Source organism: Hylobates moloch, unplaced genomic scaffold, assembly GCF_009828535.3.
Source record: "Hylobates moloch isolate HMO894 unplaced genomic scaffold, HMol_V3 SCAFFOLD_10, whole genome shotgun sequence".
Taxonomy (NCBI): Eukaryota; Metazoa; Chordata; class Mammalia; order Primates; family Hylobatidae; genus Hylobates; species Hylobates moloch.
This window is the reverse complement of record NW_026652285.1, coordinates 30,378,860-30,401,811: the sequence shown is the minus strand read 5'-3', so window position 1 is coordinate 30,401,811 and position 22,952 is coordinate 30,378,860. Positions and strand designations below refer to the sequence as shown.

General features: G+C 39.9%; 1 protein-coding gene across 11 annotated transcripts in view; it reads left to right on the top strand.

The window, feature by feature from the left end:
* The window catches only part of CDC27 (cell division cycle 27), a 65,154-nt gene extending 44,955 nt beyond the window's left edge, over positions 1-20,199 (top strand). For 6 of the 11 annotated variants that reach the window (XM_032163978.2, XM_032163981.2, XM_032163980.2 and 3 more), the window contains 7 exons: positions 780-932; positions 2,307-2,515; positions 7,133-7,250; positions 11,111-11,239; positions 13,920-13,994; positions 15,241-15,397; positions 16,880-20,199. In XM_032163978.2, the coding sequence (XP_032019869.1) occupies positions 780-932; positions 2,307-2,515; positions 7,133-7,250; positions 11,111-11,239; positions 13,920-13,994; positions 15,241-15,397; positions 16,880-16,962 (924 nt within the window). In that variant the 3' untranslated portion in view covers positions 16,963-20,199. Of the gene's footprint in view, positions 1-779; positions 933-2,306; positions 2,516-7,132; positions 7,251-11,110; positions 11,240-13,919; positions 13,995-15,221; positions 15,398-16,879 lie in introns of all 11 variants that reach the window. The other 5 variants (XM_032163986.2, XM_032163983.2, XM_032163982.2 and 2 more) reach the window with 2 other exon arrangements.
* The last annotated feature ends 2,753 nt before the right edge of the window (positions 20,200-22,952 follow it).

Genomic DNA, 22,952 nt, shown 5'->3' with positions numbered 1-22,952 from the left:
TCCCTCTAAATTTTCTAGCACAACCTCTCAGTAAAAATCTGTTCAAAAATAGATTTTATGTTACAGAAATCATTCTTCCATCATCTTTCCTAAAAGAGTTATTCTGGCCGGGCGCAGTGGCTCACGCCTGTAATCCCAGCACTTTGGGAGGCCAAAGCGGGTGGATCACAAGGTCAGGAGATCGAGACCATCCTGGCTAACACGGTGAAACCCTCTCTGTACTAAAAAATACAAAAAATTAGCCAGGCGTGGTGGCAGGTGCCTGTAGTCCCAGCTACTTTGGAGGCTGAGGCAGGAGAATGGCGTGAACTCGGGAGGCGGAGTTTGCAGTGAGCCGAGATCGCGCCACTGCACTCCAGCCTGGGCGATACAGCGAGACTCCGTCTTAAAAAAAAAAAAAAAAAGAGTTATTCTGTAACGCCATTATTAAAACTTGGAAATGTGGTTTTTGAGAAAGAAATATTGACTTTTCTTTTGAATTGTAGCTTTGTATAGATTTCTCTTCCGTCTTTTTGGTAGAAACTGAAATTTCCTTTTCAGAGTTCATGTTCTTACCATGGCTTGTGTATAAATACTAGGTTGACTGTCAATATGGTTACATCCCTATTTGACCTGCCATAGTAGATTGCTCAATTTGTCCTTGTGTTAATACTCATTCACATAAAAACCATAATACAAGGCAGCATTTAGATCCTATGAAGATAATGACCAGGGCTTTCCCTGTGTATATATATAAATTGTATCAACTTGTTTTCTCTTACTAGTTTTTTTTATTTCAGGCTGAAAGAATATTCTCAGAGGTTAGAAGGATTGAGAATTATAGAGTGGAAGGCATGGAGATCTACTCTACAACACTTTGGCATCTTCAAAAAGATGTTGCTCTTTCAGTTCTGTCAAAAGACTTAACAGACATGGATAAAAATTCGCCAGAGGTATGTTAACCAAAATACTTTGCTTATATAGTTACCTTTTTGATCACCCTCAACAGATAGAGATGAACCAAGCAATTCAAACACTGTTTAGTGTCACCCACACTTATTTCTTTTTTTTCTCTCTATCCAGTCAGGGACTCAGAGAGGAAGAGAAAGTCCTAGAATGTGTGGCAGATTCACAAATAGAAAAATCACAAAGCAGATATTTCATTCAGGATTTATCGAGAGTTGACTACGTTAAATTTGCTGTTGTCACCAAGATTAGAGTTCGTTGAGCAGAAGTTACATAGATTGAAAAAATTAATAGTTTTAAATTAAATTAGTATTGTCATTGTAAGACATAGGTGCAATTAATTTACATGCTCTTATCTTGTAAGATTGTATTTCATTGCATCTCAAAAATATTTAATGATACTTTTGTAACATATCTAAGCTTAGAATTAAATACAGTCAACTCCCATTATTTGTGGTAATTCTATAGTCAACATGAACACTGAATTAGTGCTACTGAACCAATGTTCCTAGGAGTGATGGAGAGTTTGAAACAGATAGATTATGGATTATAATCTTGAATCCTAAAAATAACTCATCCTGGTAGATCCTATTTTCTTTACAAAAGAGAGAATGCTACTGGGCGTGGTGGCTCACACCTATAATCCCAGCACTTCGGGAGGCTGAGGCGGGCAGATTCCTTGAGCTCAGGAGTTCCAAGACCAGCCTCGGCAACATGGCAAAACCCTTCTCCACAAAAAATACAAAAATTAGCCAGGTACGGTGGCAGGCATCTGTGGTCCCAGCTGCTCGGGAGGCTGAGACAGGAGGATCACTTGAGCCTAGGTGGCAGAGGTTGCATTGAGCCAAGATCACACCACTGCCCTCCAGCCTGGGCAACAGAACAAGACCAGATCTCAAAAAAAAAAGAAAAAGAAGAAGAAGAGAGAATGAGGTTCAGAGGTGACTAGCCTGAAGCCACCCTACTTAAAAGTGCCAGCAGTGGGATTCAAATTCTGTCCAACTGTCCTCAGAGCCAAAGCTTCTTGCACTACACTAAACTACCCCACAGAGTTTCTGTCCCTGGTCATTTCTACATGAGAGCTAAAACAAGAAGGTAGAGTCACATTATTCAACCTCAAATGAGAACATACTTTTTGATGACCATGAAAGCACTGCAAGTATTGATTTTGGTTTTACAAATAAATTTTAGCAATCAGACAAATTCACAAATACGGAATCTGTGAATAATTAGAATTGACTACTGAAGCTCCTCCATTTTTGTCTTTCTGTTCTAAGTTGAGGCTTCATTTTAGTCATAGGTTTGGTTTTAGAAAAAATAAAATTTTAATTCTGTTTGGTTTTTGTTCCCATTTTTTTAAGGCCTGGTGTGCTGCAGGGAACTGTTTCAGTCTGCAACGGGAACATGATATTGCAATTAAATTCTTCCAGAGAGCTATCCAAGTTGATCCAAATTATGCTTATGCCTATACTCTATTAGGGCATGAGTTTGTCTTAACTGAAGAATTGGACAAAGCATTAGCTTGTTTTCGAAATGCTATCAGAGTCAATCCTAGACATTATAATGCATGGTAAGTGGTAATGAAGTGCAAAGACAAAGCCTTATTGATGGTGCCTGTACTTACTAATTTTTCTTGTTAGATAGCTCTTTATTGCCATGAATTTGGTTACTAATACTTAGGGATGGTACATACTGGTCAATAACTTCTAACTAAAATGTTTTCTTATGAAATGTACGTCTTTAACAAACTCTTAAATTAACTAATGATAATAGAACACCAGATTCTTATACTCAACAGTTTCAGACTTCTACCAAACTTTTGCAGATACTGTAGTTGTTTTTTGTTTGTTTGTTTAGTTTTGTTACTTTGTTACTTTTTCTTCAAACACCGAAATGGTGATTGGGACAAAAAGTGCTTGGGAAATTGGAAAGGAATAGCATAATTCACTTATTGGATAATAGAAAAAAAAATTGAAAAAATTCACTAGTTGCTGCTTTTTGACAGTGTTCCGGTTTATTGAGTTACTATTAAGAACTTAATGTACCCTTTTATTTAGCAGTATCTCTATTTTACTTTTTTGTACTTGTGTATAAGCAGACACATAGGAAATTACTACCTAGGTCATACTGTTATCAACTGAATAAGATATGAAAAAGTTTGGTCCTATTTCTGCCTCAACACCATACTTACTGTTGACATTTATTGTATTTTTCTGGACTGACTTAATAGTTTAAATATCAAGAGAAGGTATAATTATGAAGCCATAACTGTGGTAGTTTTTTTGTCAGATACGGTTATCTTTGGGGTTATTATAACAGTTGAGTTTTATCATTCTATTTGCTTCTAAATCTGAAGTATTATATTACTAAAACATTTTTTGATTTGTGACTATGTTGTTTAACGGATTATATCTCATTTTTCAGTAGTAGTTACATTGCCTGAAAGATGGCCAAAAAAATAGTGCTAGCTTTTGCTGACCAATGTAACAATCAACTTGCCAATGCTGCCGTCTCTTCCGACAGCTATGTTCTCTGTAATATTTTAAGAACTCAGTTCTTTTTTTTTTTTTTTTTTTGTGTCTTTTTCTGGCGGTGTCTCCCGGGTTGGAGTGCAGTGGCGCCATCTCGGCTCACTGTATGCTCCGCCTCCCGGGTTCACGCCATTCTCCTGCCTCAGCCTCCCGAGTAGCTGGGACTACAGGTGCCCACCACCATGCCTGGCTAATTTTTTTTTGTATTTTTAGTAGAGACAGGGTTTCACTGTGTTAGCCAGGATGGTCTCAATCTCCTGACCTCGTGATCCACCCACCTTGGCCTCCCAGTGCTGGGATTACAGGCGTGAGCCACCACACCCGGCCAAGAACCCAGTTCTTAATAAGACTTGTGTTGTTTTTGATTTTTTCCCAAGTCTGGTTGATCCTTATGTTGTTTTTTTAAAATGTGTATTGTTGGTTCAGCTATTTTGCAGGAGTTGCATTCTTAAAAAACTTAACCATATCAAAAATTATGTTTAAAGGAGGATTATTCAGATTGGCAAGCTTTTACTAGGAGGAGTTTGAATGCTGACGTATTTAGGTAACTCTAAATACTGAGCAACTTTATTCTAACTACAAAATAAATAGCCTTTCTTTTGTTTTCACTTTCACTATCATTAGCATAGTGTTTAATACCTTTTCTTCATCTATAACACAATTATAATGATATATAAAGCCACTCAACTAAAGCAGATATGTTGTGCTTTTTTCTTATTCATTTGATGCTTATTCCCCATCATCATCATCATCATCATGATCATCTAGTTGTGGCCGTGAGAAGTCTCCGTAATATAAACCATCCACACTATATTCATTTGACATTTTGAAAATTCAGGAGAAATACCTGCATATTAACCTAATACACTATTACATGGCCTTTAAAAATTGTAATTTGAAGGTCTATAAGTATAGGAGCATGCTTTTGATAACAGTAAGTGGGGGAGAAGGAAGCCAAACATGACACTATGTATGCTATAGTTATAATAATATAAAACAGAATGTGGAAATAGCATTGTTAGGAGTTCAGCCTTTAGAATCATTAAGGAAGAACCTGGTTAGAATCTTTATTAGCTGTATAACTTTAAGCAAGTTATTTAACTTCTCTAAGTTTCAGTTTCCTTATTCAAAATAAGGATGATAATGGTACCTATGATTCCTCCAGGGATTAAATGAGATAATTTAGCAATGATCTTGGCACACATGTAATAACTACTCAGTAAAAATTAGCTGTTAAATCTAGAATATGACAGGTATGGTGGCTCATACCTATAAGCCCAGCACTTTAGGAAGCTGAAGCGGGAAGATTACTTTAGACCAGGAGTTTGAGACCAGCCTGGTCAACATAGCAAGACCACTTCCCTAACAAAAAAAAACAATCAAGGCCGGGTGTGGTAGCTCACACCTGTAATCCCAGCACTTTGGGAGGCTGAGGCAGGTGAATCATGAGGTCAAGAGATCAAGACCATCCTGGCCAACATGGTGAAACCCCGCCTCTACTAAAAATACAAAAATTAGCTGGATGTGGTGATGCATGCCTGTAGTCCCAGCTGCTTGGGAGACTGAGGCAGGAAAACCGCTTGAACCTGGGAGGTGGAGGTTGTGCCACTGCACTCCAGCATGGCAACAGAGTGAGACTTCATCTCAAAAAAAAAAAACAAAACAATTAGTCAGGCATGGTGGTGTATGCCTGTAGTCCTAACTACTCAGGAGGCTGAGGTGGGAGGATTGTGTGAGCCTAAGAGTTCAAGGTTACCTACAGTGAGCTATGATCACGCCATTGCATTCCAGCCTGGACGACACAGCAAGACACTGAATTAAAAAAAAAAAAAAAAATCTATATGGGTTTAGGGGTGTGGTTTCTTTTTTCCTTATTATCATAGTTTTATTTGATTTGATTTGGTTGTTTTTGCTTGTAAAAGTGACCCTTTAAAATGTTTTAATGGTCTGGGCATGGTGGCTCATGCCTGTAATCCTAGCGTTTGGGAGGCCAAGAGTTTGAGGCTAAGAGTTTGAAACCAGCATGGTCAACATAGTGAGACCTTGTCTCCACAAAAAATTAAAAATATATTAATATAAGAAGGCTGGGGGCGGTAGCTCACACCTGTAATCCCAGCACTTTGGTAGGCTGGGACAAGCAGGTCACTTAACGCCAGGAGTTCAAGACCAGCCTGGCCAACATGGCGAAACCTAGTCTCTACTAAAAATACAAGAAAATTAGCTGGGCATGGTGGCACATGCCTGTAATCCCAGCTACTTGGGAGGCTGAGGCACGAAAATCGCTTGAACCCAGGAGGCAGAGGTTGCAGTGAGCTGAGATTGCACCACTGCACTCCAACCTGGGTGACAAAGCAAGACTGTCTCAAAAAAATATACATATATAGGCCAGGCGTGGTGGCTCACGCCTGTAATCCCAACACTTTTGGAGGCCAAGGCCGAGGCGGGCGGATCACCTGAGGTCGGGAGAAACCCTGTCTTTACTAAAAATACAAAATTAGCTGGGTGTGGTGGCGCATGCCCGTAATCCCAGCTACTCGGAAGGCTGAGGCAGGAGAAACACGAACCTGGGAGGTGGAGGTTGTGGTGAGCTGTGATCGTGCCATTGCACTCCAGCCTGGGCAACAAGAGTGAAACTCCGTCTCACGCCTGTAATCCCAGCACTTTGGGAGGCCAAGGCGGGCAGATCACCTGAGGTCAGGAGTTCAAGACCAGCCTGACCAACACGGAGAAACCCCGTCTCTGCTAAAAATACAAAATTAGCCGGGCATAATGGTGCATGCCTGTAATCCCCAGCTACTCGGGAGGCTGAGGCAGGAGAATTGCTTGAACCTGTGGGTGGAGGTTGTCGTGAGCCGAGATTACACCATTGCACTCCAGCCTGGGCAACAAGAGCAAAACTCTGTCTCAAAAAATATATATGTATATGTAAAATATATATATATAATGTGTGTGTGTGTGTGTGTGTGTGTGTGTGTGTGTGTGTGTGTGTGTTGTGTGTGTGTGTGTGTGTGTGTGTGTGTGTGTGTGTGTGTGTGTGTCTCTGTGTGTGTATATGTGCGCCTGGGCAACATGGCAAAACCCCATCTCTACAAAAAATACAAAAATTAGCCATGCCTGGTGGTGTGCACCTGTAGTTCCAGCTACTCAGGATGCTGAGGTGGGAGGATTGATCACTTGAGCCTGGGAGGTCGAGGCTGCAGTGAGCCGTGATTCAGCCACTGCACTCCAGCCTAGGCAACAGAGTGAGATGCTATATTTAAAATATAATAATAATAATAATAATAATAAACTGCTTTAATGGCTAGGCATTGTGGTTCATGCCTGTAGTCTCAGCTACTCTGGAGGCTGAGGCTGGAGGATTCTTTGAACCCGGAAGTTCAAGGATGCAGTGAGCTATGATTGGCCCACTGCACTCCAGCCTGGGTGAGAGTGAGACCCCAATTCAAAAAAAAAAAATTTGTTTAATTAAAAATAAGTAAATAAAATACTTTAATGATTTTTATCATAACTGATATTTTTTGCCTCCCCTCTAAGACCACCAGTATTCCACTGGATTATTAAAATGCCAGATTCTATACTTGTTCTTTTACTAATTGAACTAAATTAGCAACCTAAACTTTATATTTTTAAAATTATACTTTGTTTTATACTTTCAGGTATGGTTTAGGAATGATTTATTACAAGCAAGAAAAATTCAGCCTTGCAGAAATGCATTTCCAAAAAGCACTTGATATCAACCCTCAAAGTTCAGTTTTACTTTGCCACATTGGAGTAGTAAGTAGCTTTCTAAACATTAATACTCTATTAATCTCCCTTTTGAAATATGTTTGTTATTGATTTAATTGCTGTGATAAAAACTGGTCCTTTTTTGTGTTGAAACAGTATTCTGGAGCCTATTACAACCAAAAATACTACCCATTTGGCTTAGCATAAAAAAAAAAAATCACAGAATTGCCATTATCCCTTGCACAAGTCACTTCATTGCTCTGAGCTTCTGTTTTATGAATGTCATGTACTACTTGCTTACCTCATAGGGTTGTTCTGTGACTCAAGTAAGATATCTCCTGGCCGGTTGCGGTGGCTCATGCCTGTAATGCCAGCGCTTTAGGAGGCCGAGGCAGGTGGATCACCTGAGGTCAGGAGTTGGAGACCAGCCTGGCAAACATGGTGAAACCCCATCTTTACTAAAAATACAAAAATTAGCTAGGCATGGTGGCACATGCCTGTAGTCCCAGCTATTCGGGAAGCTGAGGCAGGAGAATTGCTTGAACCCAGAAGGAGGAGGTTGCTGTAAGCCGAGATCGCACTACTGCACTACAGCCTGGGCGGCAGAGCAAGACTCTGTCTCAAAAAAAAAAAAAAAAAAAAGATACTTCCTATTTTTGAAAGCATTTTCCACGGGTTAATATTTAGCTCCTAAGTTAAGTAGGGTTTTTTTTGGGGGGGGGTTTTTTGTTTGTTTGTTTGTTTGTTTCTTTGTTTGTTTTGAGATCTGTCACCCAGGCTGGAGTGCAGTGGCCCGATCTCGGCTCACTGCAAGCTCTGCCTCCCGGGTTCACGCCATTCTCCTGCCTCAGCGTCCCGAGTAGCTGGGACTACAGGTGTCCACCACGACGCCTGGCTGATTTTTTGTATTTTTAGTAGAGACTGGGTTTCACCGTGTTAGCCAGGATGGTCTGGATCTCCTGACCTCATGATCTGCTGCCTCGGCCTCCCAAAGTGCTGGGATTACAGGTGTGAGCCACCACGCCCGGCCTTAAGTAGGTAGTGTTTTAAGGCAAATGGTTCCCTGTGTTTAAGCCTCTGAGTAACATAGGTATGTCATAATAAGGCAATATGTACAATCATTTTTATATTTATATATTTTAAATGTATCTGGTAACAAATTGTACTTTGGCCAGGTACAGTGGCTCATACTTGTAATCCCAACACTTTGGGATGCCAAGGCAGGAGGATTGCTTGAGGCCAGGAGTTCAAGACCAGCCTGGGCAACATAGTGAGATCCAATCTCTACAAAAAAAAATTTAAAAATTAGCCTGGCATGGTGGTGCACACCTGTGGTCCTGGCTATTTGGGAAGCTGAAGCACAAGGATCACTTGAGCCCAGGAGTTCAAGGCTGCTGTGAGCTAAGAAGGTGATACTGCACTCCAGCCTGGGCAACAGAATGAGACTCCATCTCTTAAAAGAAAATAAATAAATTGTACTTTAATAGGAGAAAAGATATGTACATTATGTTTGTTTGCTTTTTTAAAATCTCATTTATTAGCTTCTGTATAAGTACAGTACCTTAAGTTCTTGTTCTCATCTTCTCATCCCTTTCCCCTTCTCCCTCCCCTCAGCTTCTCTCTTTTTTTCCCCCTAGCAAGTTTAGCTTTTGTGGGAATGGTCATACAATGTGAGGAAATTATGTTAGTTCGAAATGTCACTATCATGGGGGGAGTAGAATTCTAATTCTCTATTGACTAGAATGAAATTGACCATGATAATTTTCTTAAAAATGGACATAGTCCAGCACCATAAGACAGGGAAAGAAAAAAAAGTTGACAGTAACTTCTTTTATAGTTAGCTACTGCGGAAAAAATGGAGAGATAATGTGTCTACTTAAAGTTATTTTGTATTGTCATCACCTTATTTATTCAATTCAAAATTAAATACCTCTTGACACCTTTTGGTGAAGTTGAACACTTTTTAAAAAATAGGAATTCTTCTAAACTTATTGTAGAACAGGTTGTTTTAAATTTTTGAGTGGTTTATTTGAAGAAATTGTCAGGTAAGAGAGTAAGCTTTTCTCTTTTAGGAAACTAGTATTTAGGGTCTCAATCCTGTGGGCAGAATATTTGGCCAGCATTAGATCATTGCATAGATGAGTTTAGCAAGCAGATGTTGGCACTACCTATTCTCACATTCTTATGACCATGATATTTGTTAAAGTTCTGCAGCCACATTCATACATTCATTCATCCCACTTTTTTAATTTAATTTTTTTTTTTTTGAGATGGAGTTTCACTCTTGTTGCCCAGGCTGGAGTGCAGTGGCATAATCTCAGCTTACTGCAACCTCCACCTCCCAGGTTCAAGTGATTCTCCTGCCTCAGCCTCCCGAGTAGCTGGGATTACAGGTGCCCGACACCACGCCCGGCTAATTTGTTATATTTTTAGTAGAGGTGGGGTTTCATCATGTTGGCCAGGCTGGTCTCGAACTCCTGACCTCGGGTGATCCACCCATCTTGGCCTCGAAAAGTGCTGGGATTACAGGCGTGAGCCACCGGGCCCAGCCCACCCCACTTTATAACATATAATTTGTCCAAGGAGGAACACAGCAGAATATTAGTATATACATATGAATGAATAGTGAGGTTTGGTACTTTTTAAAATCTTTTAAATTTTAAGTTATTTAAAATATCTTGGCTGGGCGCGGTGGCTCACGCTTGTAATCCCAGCACTTTGGGAGGCCGAGGCGGGCGGATCACGAGGTCAGGAGATCGAGACCACGGTGAAACCCCATCTCTACTAAAAATACAAAAAAAAAAAAATTAGCCGGCCGTGGTGGCGGGCGCCTGTAGTCCCAGCTACTCGGAGAGGCTGAGGCAGGAGAATGGCGTGAACCCGGGAGTCAGAGCTTGCAATGAGCGGAGATTGCGCCACTGCACTCCAGCCTGGGCGACAGAGCGAGACTCCGTCTCAAAAAAAAAAAAAATCTTAAGTTATTTGCTTCCCAGTATTAGAGATCAGTGATTTTCAATTATGTAAAACAGTAAAATCATTTTTCTTTTTTTTTTTCTTTTTTTTTTTTTTTTTTAGACGGAGTCTTGCTCTGTCACCCAGGCTGGAGTGCAGTGGCGCGATCTTGGCTCACTGCAACCTCTGCCTCCCTGGTTCAAGCAATTCTCCTGCCTCAGCCTCCCAAGTAGCTCGGACTACAGGTGTGTGACACCACGCCCAGCTAATTTTTTGTATTTTTAGTAGAGATGGGGTTTCACCATGTTAGCCAGGATGGTCTCGATCTCCTGACCTCGTGATCCACCTGCCTCGGCCTCCCAAAGTGCTTGGATTACAGGCATGAGCCACCGCACCTGGCCAGTAAAATCATTTTTCAAATAAATTCCTAAAATATTGAAAATATAATTGTTCTGAGTGAAACAAGGTTTGTAAACAGGAGTTTTTTTAACATAGTTTTGAGAAGTCTAATGTTTGAAAGACCACATAAACCGGACAAAATGTGACTATTATCTGGCTAAATAGTACAGATCTTTTTTATGAATAGAACACCAAGGTTTTGATTGCCTTTTAGACTTAAAGGTAACCAAATATCTGCTCTAGACTATTGATTATCATCATAGATATGTACCAGAGGACCTAGATTTTTATCGCAGAGCAAATTATTTAAGATCTCTAGACTTCAGTATTCTCATCTTTAGTGAAGCAGTTGAACTAGAATTAGAAGTGATTTTAGATATAATCTATTAATCATTTGGTAGTTAATTACTCAATCCACTTAATGCAGTGGACAATCTAGTTAGACTCTACAACCTTCTCTCTAATAATTTGATTATGTTGGTTTTGAGTCATGTTGGTTCTCACCTTTCTTCATAAATATCAAGAGGGAGTATTAAAATGATCGTTATTTCTTACAGGTTCAACATGCACTGAAAAAATCAGAGAAGGCTTTGGATACCCTAAACAAAGCCATTGTCATTGATCCCAAGAACCCTCTATGCAAATTTCACAGAGCCTCAGTTTTATTTGCAAATGAAAAATATAAGGTAAGATAAATATCTTAAGGGTCTTCAGTGTTGTATTGCTTAAAAACAACATTATCCCTTGTTTTCAATAAACTGAAAGTTATTTATTTTATTTTGATCTGAGACATTTTTCCAAGCCGTTAATTTCATTTTTTGTGATCTTTATTTCTTCATGAAATACTCATAGGAAGGATAGGTGTGTGGATATTTAGGAATATATAATTATCCCTTGTAAAGATGCCTTATATAGAAAGGCAGTTTTTTCATCAGGTAGTTATCTTAAAGTTATCTTAAACCATCCTCTTAGGACCAAAATAAGTGAACAGATGAAAATGAATGTATGGGCCAGGCGCAGTGGCTTACGCCTGTAATCCCAGCACTTTGGGAGACTAAGGCGGGCAGATCACCTGAGTCAGGAGTTCAAGACCAGCCAGGCCACATGGTGAAACCCCATCTCTACTAAAAATACAAAAAATTAGCTGGGCATGGTGGCGGGTGCCTGTAAGTCTCAGCTACTGGGGAGGCTGAGGCAGGAGATTTCAACTTGCATTTGGGTCAAAGAATCATTCCATTGAGCATGAGTCTATATTTCAGATTTCAGAATCTGAGATCAGAGGAATCTATACATTTCAGACATTTCTTTTTTTAATTTTATTTTATTTGAGATGGAGTCTTGCTCTGTTGCCCAGGCAGTAGTGCAGTGGCATGATCTTGGCTCACTGCAACCTCCACCTCATGGGTTCAAGCAATTCTTCTGCCTCTCCTGCCTTGTGTTGTTGTAGCAGTGAAGGAGGATTGGAGTGTGTCATCTTAAAGATTAAGATTTCTTTAAAGGCCAGGCGCAGCAGCTCACGCCTGTAATCCCAGCACTTTTTGGGAGGCTGAGGCGGGTGGATCACGAGGTCAGGAGTTCACGACCAGCCTGGCCAACAGGGTGAAACTCCATCTCTACTAAAAATACAAAAATTAGCCGGACATGGTGGCGGGCTCCTGTAATCACAGCTACTTGGGAGGCTGAAGCAGGAGAATTGCTTCAACCTGGGAGGCGCAAGTTGCAGTGAGCCACTGCACTTAAGGCTGGATGACAGAGCAAAACTCCATCTCGGGGAAAAAAAAGATTTCTTTAAAGGCTAGGCATGATGGCTCATGCCTGTAATCCCAGCACTTTGGGAGGCCAAGGTGAGAGGATCACTTGAGGTCAGAAGTTTGAGACCATCTGGCCAATATGGTGAAACCACATGTCTACTAAAAATACAAAAATTAGCCGGGCGTGGTGGCACACGCCTGTAATTCCAGCTGCCCAGGAGGCTGAGGCAGGAGAATCGCTTGAAACCGGGAGGCAGAGGTTGCAGTGAGCCAAGATCATGACACCGCACTCCAGCCTGGGTGACAGAGCGAAACTCCATCTCAAAAAAAAAAAAAAGATTTATTTAAAGTAAGGCCGGGTGCAGTGGCTCACCCCTGTAACCCCAGCACTTTGGGAGGCTCACCTGAGGTCAGGAGTTCAAGACCAGCCTGGGCAACTTTAGTGAAACCCCATCTCTACTAAAAATGCAAAACAAAATTAGGCATTACAGGTAATCCCAGCTACTCAGGAGGCTGAGGCAGGAGAATCACTTGAACCCAGGAGGCAGAGGTTGCAGTGAGCAGAGTTCGCACCACTGCACTCCAGCCTGGGTGACAGAATGAGAGTCCATCACGAAAAAGAAAAAAAGATGTCTTTAAAGTAATAATTCTCAAAGTGGTCTGGGAACTTCTGAGGGTCCCTAAAATCCTTCCAAGGAGTCCTAGAGGTCAAAGCTATTTTTACAATAATATCTTGACATTATTTACCTTTTTCACTCTTATTCTGTCCCAAATGGACAGTAGAATTTTCCAAAAGCTACATAATACGTGATATCAGAACAGATTAAATGGAGAAGCAGATAGATGTGAGAATCTAGCTGTCTTCTACTAACAGAGACTTGCAAAAATGTTAATGCCACTCTTCTCAATGACTTTTTGTTATTCTGAAAAATTATATAGTTACTTTTCGTTAAAAAATAAATCACTGGGCTGGGCATAGTGGCTCACACCTGTAATCCCAGCACTTTGGTAGGCTGAGGCGGGCAGATTACTTGAGGTCAGGAGTTGAAGACCAGCCTGGCTGACATGGTGAAATCCCGTCTCTACTAAAAATACAAAAATTAGCTGGGTATGGTGGCACATGCCTGTAATCCCAGTTACGCGGGAGGCTGAGGCAGGAGAATTGCTTGAATCTGAGAAGTGGAGATTGCAGAGAGCAGAGGTTGCGCCACTGCACTCCAGCCTGGGCGACAGAGCGAGACTCCACCTCAGTAAATAAAAATGAATAGATAGATAGATAGATAGATAGATAGATAGATAGATGACCAAAAGCAAAGTTTGTCACCACCTGCATTCACAAAGAGGGGCGTGTGTGTGTGTATGTGTGTGTGTGTGTGTGTGTGTGTGTGTGTGTGTTCAGTGTACTAGAGTGCCTGCCATTTCTTAGTACCTATTGTCATATAAGTATGCATTTTATTTTCACAACAATAAGAACTAATACAATAAGGAAGTATATTGATTAAGATTTAGTTAGCTTTTGTGAAGATGATTTGGGAAATCGAATAAGTAAAAACACTTGCTTGGTCAAAACTTTAAAAATTTTTGCTACTTTAAGGTTTTTCTTTGCCTTTTTCAGTCTGCTTTACAAGAACTTGAAGAATTGAAACAAATTGTTCCCAAAGAATCCCTCGTTTACTTCTTAATAGGAAAGGTAAAGACTGGGGTCATGGTCCCAAACAGTGACTTTCATAGCAAATATTGACATTTTATAAGAATAAATGTAATACTTCCTGTACAATATCTATTGAGCAAATTCAACTAAAGCTCTGAACTGAGTGCTCTGGGAATAACAGATTTAGTTCTAACACTTAAGAAAGTGATATCCTAGCCGGGCACGGTGCCTCACGCCTGTAATCCCAGCACTGACTCCTGAGGTCAGAAGTTTAAGACCAGCCTGACCAACATGGTGAAACCTGACTTCTACTAAAAATACAAAAAATTAGCTGGGTGTGGTGACACATGCCTGTAATCCCAGCTACTCCGGAGGCTGAGGCAGGAGAATCACTTGAACCCGGGAGGCAGAGGTTGCCGTGAGCCAAGATCACCCCACTGCACTCCAGTCTGGGCAAGAGAACAAGATTCTGTCTCAGAAAGAAAAAAAAAAAAAAGAAGAAGAACAACGTGAATGGCACTGTGTTGTCTTGATTAAGAGAAATGGCTTATGAGAGTCCCAAGGCCAGACTAGTCAGTTTTTTATAGACTAGACCTCCATATGCCAGTTAGTTAAGGTGACTGTAGACAGTTGTAAAGAGCTGATATAACTCAATTTAAAATCACTGTAAATGAAAGTTAATTAAGCAGTTTATAATCCATTTAATCCCATTATCATTGTTCCAGTCAGAGTGATATTTATTGGAAACTTACTACCTGAAAGAAGCAAGGAATTCTGAAAATAATGTCTGATTATATTAAAAGGACCTCAAAAGCTGGTATGAGTTCATCTGTAGGAAGAAAATGTCCTACCCTTAGAATGAGTTTAGAGCACATAAATCAGGAGCCTAATTTAAATTATAAATATTTAGAATTGTAGAGGCTGGGCGCGGTGGCTCACGCCTGTAATCCCAGCACTTTGGGAGGCAGGTGGATCACCTGAGTCAGGAGTTTGAGACTAGCCTAGCTAACATGGCAACACCCTGTCTCTACTAAAAATACAAAAATTAGCCGGGGGCGGTGGTGGGCACCTGTAGTCCCAGCTACTCAGGATACTGAAGCAGGAGAATCGCTTGAACCTGGGAGGCGGAGGTTGCAGTGAGCCAAGATCGCGCCATTGCACTCTAGCTGGGGAAATAGAGTGAGACTCCATCTCAAAAATAAATAAATAAGTATATAAATATTTAGAATTTTATAGTTGAAGCTCACAACTTATTGAAAAATGTAGTGCTGCTGTTTATTTTTAGGTTTACAAGAAGTTAGGTCAAACGCACCTCGCCCTGATGAATTTCTCTTGGGCTATGGATTTAGATCCTAAAGGAGCCAATAACCAGATTAAAGAGGCAATTGATAAGCGCTATCTTCCAGATGATGAGGAGCCAATAACCCAAGAAGAACAGATCAGTAAGTATCATACATATGATTTTGAGTATTTAGAAAGTTACCTTTTGCATAAGGATTTGTAGGCTACTCTTTTATTTTTCTAACCATGGTGTTTTCATTATACCAAATGGACTTTTAGGGAAATTGAAGAGGGTGATGTAATAACAAAATGCATATAAAGTCAGATAATGAGTGTGTGTTCTGGATCTAGTTTGCTGTGTGACTTTGACAAATTCATTGCTAGGTTTTACCTGGGCCTCAATTTATGTTTGAATATGTAACCAGTACTGTTTTATCTGCTTCATAAAAATGTAGTTTTTTAAATAAGAGAATGGAGAAATTTCTGACAAGATAAATTCTGATTAGATGCCTTTGTTCCAGAAAACTCGGTGAAAGGCTTTAATTAAAATTATAAGCCACGGGGCCAGGCGCAGTGGCTCAGGCCTGTAATTCCAACACTGGGAGGTGGAGGTGGGTGGATCACCTGAGGTCAGGAGATCAACACCAGCTGACCAACATGGTGAAACCCCGTCTCTACTAAAAATACAAAAATTAGCTGGGTGTGGTTGCGGGCGCCTGTAATCCCAGCTACTCGGGAGGCTGAGACAGGAGAATTGCTTGAACCCAGGAGGCTGAAGTTGCAGTGAGCCAAAATCACGCCATTGCGCTCCAACCTGGGTGACAAGAATGAAACTCTGTCTCATATATATATATATGATTTTATATATATATATATATGAGATTTCAGTCTGCTGTCTCATATATATATATATATATGATTTTATATATATGCCAGGCATGATGGCTTGCATATGTAATCCCAGCTACTCAGGAGGCTGAGTTGGGAGGATTGCTTGAGCCTAGGATTTCACCACTAGCCAGTGAGACCCTGTCTCTAAACAAATTTTTAAAAGTAGCTGGCTGTGGTGGTACGCGTCTATAGTCCCAGCTACTTGGGAGGCTGAGGCAGGAGAATCATACCACTTGAGCCCAGGAGTTTGAGGCTGCAGTGAGCTATGATTGTGCCACTGCACTCCAGCCTAGGTGACAGAGCAAGATAGATGATTGATTGATTGATTGATTGACCGACCCCGTAAACCTTTTGAAACTGAAGATTATAGTCAATGTTTCTGTGGACTAGCAGGGAGTATTCTTAAAGTGGAGTCAGTGATTGGAGGTTGGGAGAAATGTCAATTTTTTTTTTTTTAATGTCTCAGAGAACTAGCTAGTTGTAATTCCTAGGGCAGGAATAAGGAACTCATTAGGAAGAGGCAGTTTTGGTAGTTAAAACCTTAAAGGTAAAATGCAGTAAGCTAATATCAGACCTATTATAAAGTTAGGAAACTTGAGTTGCATTTTATTAAAGGATATGAGGATTTTTAAGGGCCTTTATTTAGAATTTTATCTCTCTGCATATAATACAATTTTTCTTACTTGTTTTCATGAACCAACAGGATATATTTGTCAGAAACCTTACTGTGGACTTTTGTTTTATTTTTAAAGTGGGAACAGATGAATCCCAGGAGAGCAGCATGACAGATGCGGATGACACACAACTTCATGCAGCTGAAAGTGATGAATTTTAACTTCTGGAAATCGGACTTTTACAACTGGATGTGTGACTAGTGCTGACATGTTTCTTGTCCCTCCATATACTGAGTCTTTACTCTTGAGCCGGCGGTGTCATTATCCGTCACTTATACCATGAGTGTGCCACTTTCATTGGACCCTGACTGTATACAGAATGAAAGGCAGTGCAATATTTAGCTGCTAACAAGACTGGCTCTTTTACCAGTATGAATGACAATTTATGGGGGGTAGGGTGGGAAACTTTCTTTTCTGTTTTTCTTTAATCTCCCTTTGTTGGAAAGTATCATGAAAGGAAGAGTTATGTTTTATCTTGAAGGAACCATTAGATATGAAAAATAGTGATGAACCAGAATTTCTTGGTTGCTTTTTCAAAAATTGTTTTTATTTGGTTCTGTTCCTGATAAAACAGAGTAACTGACCTTCATTTCTAGGTTCTTCAAGAATGGTGTTTGCAAGTGCCAGATGGAACAATAAAAGACGTTGCCTATAACAGTGACTTGATTGCCAAGGAATGTAAATTACCTTAAACTTGCAGTGTCTCCCATAAACAAATGTAATGGGCATATTGGGACTCGTATGTAGGAATCAAATATCCCTCCATACAGTGTATACTTATTCTTGGCAAGAATGCTTTAATGTCTAACCAAGAATTTTAATTTATTCATCTTGCTTCAAAGTGTTGATCATTGTTGTCTTGGTATTGCAAACTTTAAAATTGTTTCTTACCATATTGCCTCTTCTCTTTGAGCTCTGTGGGATCACCTTTAACATTCAGAGATGATAGAGTGGTTCCCCACTGAGAAGCCAAAACAAGGCCCTTAATAAACCCTTAAGTTCACCATATCAATCAGAAGGAGAACACTAAAGTGGAGAGACTTTAAGAGATCATGACAGTGAAAGCCTTAATATAATCAGAATTGTACCATAACCTTGAATCTATATTTGTTCAAAACATTATCCCTTTGACTTTTCTAAGTGTTTGCTTAAGCAGAGTGTAAGAATGTGCAATTACCTTTGGTTGAGATCCTTTCCATTCTTTTTGACTCTCTGCTTCAGATTTTTTCAGTAGTGTGAGTCACCAAAACATTTACCAAGAGTAATTGGGTTTAGGATGTTGGAAATTTTTAGCTTGGGGGAAAAAACATTCTTATGAAGGAGATAGGTTCTCTTCTGAGTTTGTCATAATATGGATTGGTGTCTTTGGAAAATGGCCGCAATTTTAAGAATTTAATTATGCACATAAAATGATAATTATTGGAATTCCACAGTAACAGATTTAAACAGTCTTAAATTGTTTATCTCCTTTATTGTAATGTATTGAAATTTTTAGAGAAACTTTAGTTGTTAACATTTTATTAAGTGCCAATGTCAGAATATAACAAATTATAGTGTCTTATGAATGACAGGCCTACAGTTATTATTTTGGATTATTTGATGAAGGACAAACTTACCTGTATTTGTTAGTCAAGCTGTGAAAATAAGGTGGATTACAAAAGATGTGAAAAAAAAATTTAGCCTGTAGACTCAGTAATTTTCTATAATTTACTGTTAATCTCATTTGAACATGGATTAGGTACAATTATAAATTAATTCAAGTCAGGGTCTTTAGGCATCAGGTGCCAGAGAGATATTTAACAGATTTCCCTACCTAAATTTATGTATATGTACTGTCTAAAAAAAATACTTTTTAAAAAAAAGGAACAGCTGGGAGAAAATAAATATATTGAAAAATTCCCAGAGGCTAGCACTTGGATTCTAACACGTATGCTATTGTATTATCCATTAGTTCTGTAATATTTAATTTTAGATTCTTTTATTTTTTTAATTGGCAAAGCACAGGGTGCTGTATAACAGTGTCATTTAGAGTTTTATAGAAAGCTTCAACCTGAGTTCTGCATTATAAAGCCTGGAGAAAGCTAAGCTTAGAACATAATTTGCTGAAGTATAGTTATCTTTTTGTAGTAGGAATTTATGTCCTGTGCCAGAGGTGAGAGTCTTTCTGGTACTGATTTTTTGAGACCAAGGATAAAAGTATCGTTTTGTAAGACACGCCATGGCAATGGCTGGTTGGGGGACAGTTTCCGCCCAAGCTTGGCCTATTTTATTTTTCCTTAAACCTACTTTCAAAGTCATTTAGGTATTTGAAGCCTTATTTCCCACCTAGTAACACTTTCTGGCTTTTGCAGTTTCTTTTTTTGTTTGGTTTTGTTTTTTGCATGGAATGGGGATCAAACAACCCAAAGAAGAACACATTTTGATCAAGCAAAATGTTTGCTTCAAACATCAGAAGTTTATTTTACAGAAATTAAATTAAGTAGTTCGACATCCTTTTCTCTGTTTCACACATATATTAGGTTGGTGCATAAGTAATTGTGGTTTTTGCCATTACTTTTATGGCAAAACCTGCAATTACTTTTGCACCAACCTAATACATATATATACATATATATGCGCACACACTTGTTCGGAAGTTATGTTGTGGCCTTGGATTTGTTTTTCCCCTTGGAAATGGTTCTTAACTCTGGGATTTTAGAAGGTTAGAATATTTTTTCAAGAGAACAGTGGTACTCAAAAGAATGAAAGGTGGTCCCTACATTTTCTGTATTCATCACTTAAAATTTTTAATTTTTCCGAGAACTACAGGTAACATTTGAACCATGCTGCTGTTGTACCTTAAACAAAAACTCAGTGATAACCAGTATTTAGTCTATTAAAAATGCTCTTTTTGAAGAAAAAAGTTTGGAAGTCTCTGATTAGCCAGAGTATAGTATGAGTCTTCACTGAGAAATATGGTGACCCATTTTCTTTGTGAAAACCTGGGAAAATGCAAGTGTGGGTATGAAGTGTGTGTTCTGTTTGCATTGAAACAATGTAATTTTGTGTCTTCTTTTTGCTTTAACTGACTTATTTCAGAAATTGTACAGTGTTGAGGGGGAAAGTCTTTGCTGTTAATATATTTGCAATTCATTAAAGGATATGGAAAATCCGAATAAGTTACTTTTGAAAGCAATTTATAATCAAGTTGTTAAAGCTATATGAAAGCTGTGCCATCTGTATTTTCATAAGAAGGCACAGAAAAACAGAGATACAGTTTTATGTTTCACAAAAAACTAGAGCAATGTTTATCTAATTTTTTAAAACTTACACTCTTTTAATATATTTATATTTTTAAACGGTCATACTCTTTTTTAGTATTATTTGAAATATCAAAATAAATACTATGACAAAAACAATGGTAATTTTTAGAATACCTTTTTTCAAACTACAGAAGCCCCTTACCAACCAGCAGCTGTGAATTTGCAAGTCAACTGCTTATTCTTTGATCATGTGATTTCTGAAATTTCTTCAAAAGGGACACAAAGGTTTTTTTGTTCCAGTTAGAATCTATTTAAAAAGGTCAGGATCTGAAAGAAGTAAGATGTAGAAACTAAATTTTACTCTAATTTGAAAATCTTTTTTTTTTTTTTTTGGTATCTTGGAGAAAGTACAAAGAGCTGAAGGGTTTTATTCAGACTTGAAGAAAAGGCAGCAACAGGGAAAAACATATGAAGGTGGGGTGAGCTGGGCAGTTCCAAGGGGAACAATGCAGACCTCATAACCTTCCCTAGGACCTGCCATTTAATGTCAGCTGAACAAGGATAAACAGCAGCTTAGACATGAAACTCTTCTTTGGCTTGTTTAGCTGACAACTTACGGTTCATGAAGGTTCAGTATAGGTTTTATTTTTCTTTGTAAGTGCAAACTTTGTTAAAAAGCTACGTTTGCTGAGATCCTGCTCTATGGATTGTGTTACTTGCTTTGTGGATGATATTTTCAATTCTCAACACTAGAAGGTAGGTATTACTTCATTTTACAAAAGAGGAAACAGGCTCAGCTATTATATGATAAAACTGGGCACTTTTGGCATTAGTGTATGTTCAGAATCTTATATTTTAGTTTTAGACTTCTTCTGGAGGTTTCAAGTCATATTTAATGGTAACTGTAAGTTGTCTTCTCTAGCTTTTTTTTTTTTTAAGACAGTCTCGCTCTGCCCCGCAGCCTGGAGTGCAGTAGTATGATCATAGCTCACTGCAGCCTCGAACTCCTGGACTCAGGCAATCTTCCCACCTCAGCCACCCAAGTAGCCAGGACTACACATGCACCACGACACCTGGCTCATTTTTTATTTTTTATTTTTGTAGAGTCAGGGTATTGCTCTGTTGCCCAGGCTAATCTCAAACTCCTGGCCTCAGGCAATCCTCCCACCTTAGCCTCCCAAAGCACTGGGATTATAAGCGTGAGCCACCTCACCCAGCACTCTAGCTTTTTTTTTTTTTTTTTTTTTTTTTGAGATGGAGTTTCACTCTTGTTGCCCAGGCTGGAGTGCAGTGGTGCGATCTCGACTCACCGCAACCTCCACCTCCCAGGTTCAAGCGATTCTCCTGCCTTAGCCTCCCGAGTAGCTGGGACTACAGGCATGTGCCACCACGCCCAGCTAATTTTTGTATTTTTAGTAGAGATGGAGTTTCTGCATGTTGGTCAGGATGGTCTCAAACTCCCGACCTCAGGTGATCCGCCCACCTCGGCCTCCCAAAGTGTTGGGATTACAGGCGTGAGCCACCGCATCTGGCCCTCTCTAGCTTTTTTTTTTTTTTTTTGAGACAGAGTCTCGCTCTGTCACCCAGGCTGGAGTGCAGTGGCGCAGTCTTGGCTCACTGCAAGCCTCCAGGGTTCACACCATTCTCCTGCCTCAGCTTCCCTAGTAGCTGCGACTACAGGCGCTCCCCACGACGCCTAGTAGCTGCGACTACAGGCGCTCCCCACGACGCCTGGCTAATTTTTTTTTGTATTTAGTAGAGACGGGGTTTCACCGTGTTAGCCAGGATGGTCTCGATCTTTTGACCTCGTGAGCCACCGCGCCTGGCCTAGCATTTTTAAATATAAAGTCTACTGTAGGCTAATATCAAGGTCCAGGTTTTACAGAGGAAACTTTATTATTAATCATCCAGATCTGTTGTAGTATAGTACTTTGTTAGTGCTTTGATCTATGTGTTGCTTCTCTACTCTTCTGCCACTGAAATTGGAATATATTTTCCCTCTGAGTGACTAGGATTTGCTTTAAAGTAGAAAGTTATAAATCTTCAATTTTCTTTCAGTTCTTGCATTTTTATTAACAACTTCCTCTATCGCAAGCATTTTTATTTTATTTTTTTTTGGAGACAAGGTTTTGCTCTGTTACTCAGGCTGGAATGCAGTGGCACGATCACAGCTCACTGCATCTTCTACCTCCCAAGTTCAAGTGATCCTCCTGCCTTAGCCTCCGAAGTAGTTGGGACTACAGGCATGCCTCACCACTCCCAGCTAATTTTTTGTATTTTTGTAGAGATGGGGTTTTGCCATATTGCTCAGGCTGGTCTCAGACTCATGGGCTCAAGCAGTTCGCCCTCTCCAGCCTCAAGCATCCTTTTAATATTCAACACTCTTAGGGAAAATGTAGGCCAGACGTTGTGGCTCACACCTGTAATCCCAGCACTTTGGGTGGCCGAGATGTGTGGATTGCTTGAGCCCGAGTTAGAGGCCAGCCTGGGCAGCATAACAAGACCCCGTCTGTATTTAAAAAAAAAGAGAGAGAAAGAAATGGGCCGGGCGCAGTGGCTCACACCTGTAATCCCAGCACTTTGGGAGGCCAAGGCAGGTGGATCACGAGGTCAGGAGATCCAGGTCATCCTGGCCACCATGGTGAAACCCCGTCTCTACTAAAAATACAAAAATTAGCCAGGTGTGGTGGCGTGCGCCTGTAGTCCCAGCTACTCAGGAGGCTGAGGCAGGAGAATTGCTTGAACCTGGGAGATGAAGTTTGCAGTTAGCTGAGATCGCACCATTGCACTCCAGCCTGTGTGACAGGGCGAGAATCCATCTCAAAAAAAAAAAAAAAAGAAAAGAAGAAAGAGAAATGTAGGCTGGGCACCGTGGCTCATGCCTGTAATGTTAGCACTTTTGGAGGCTA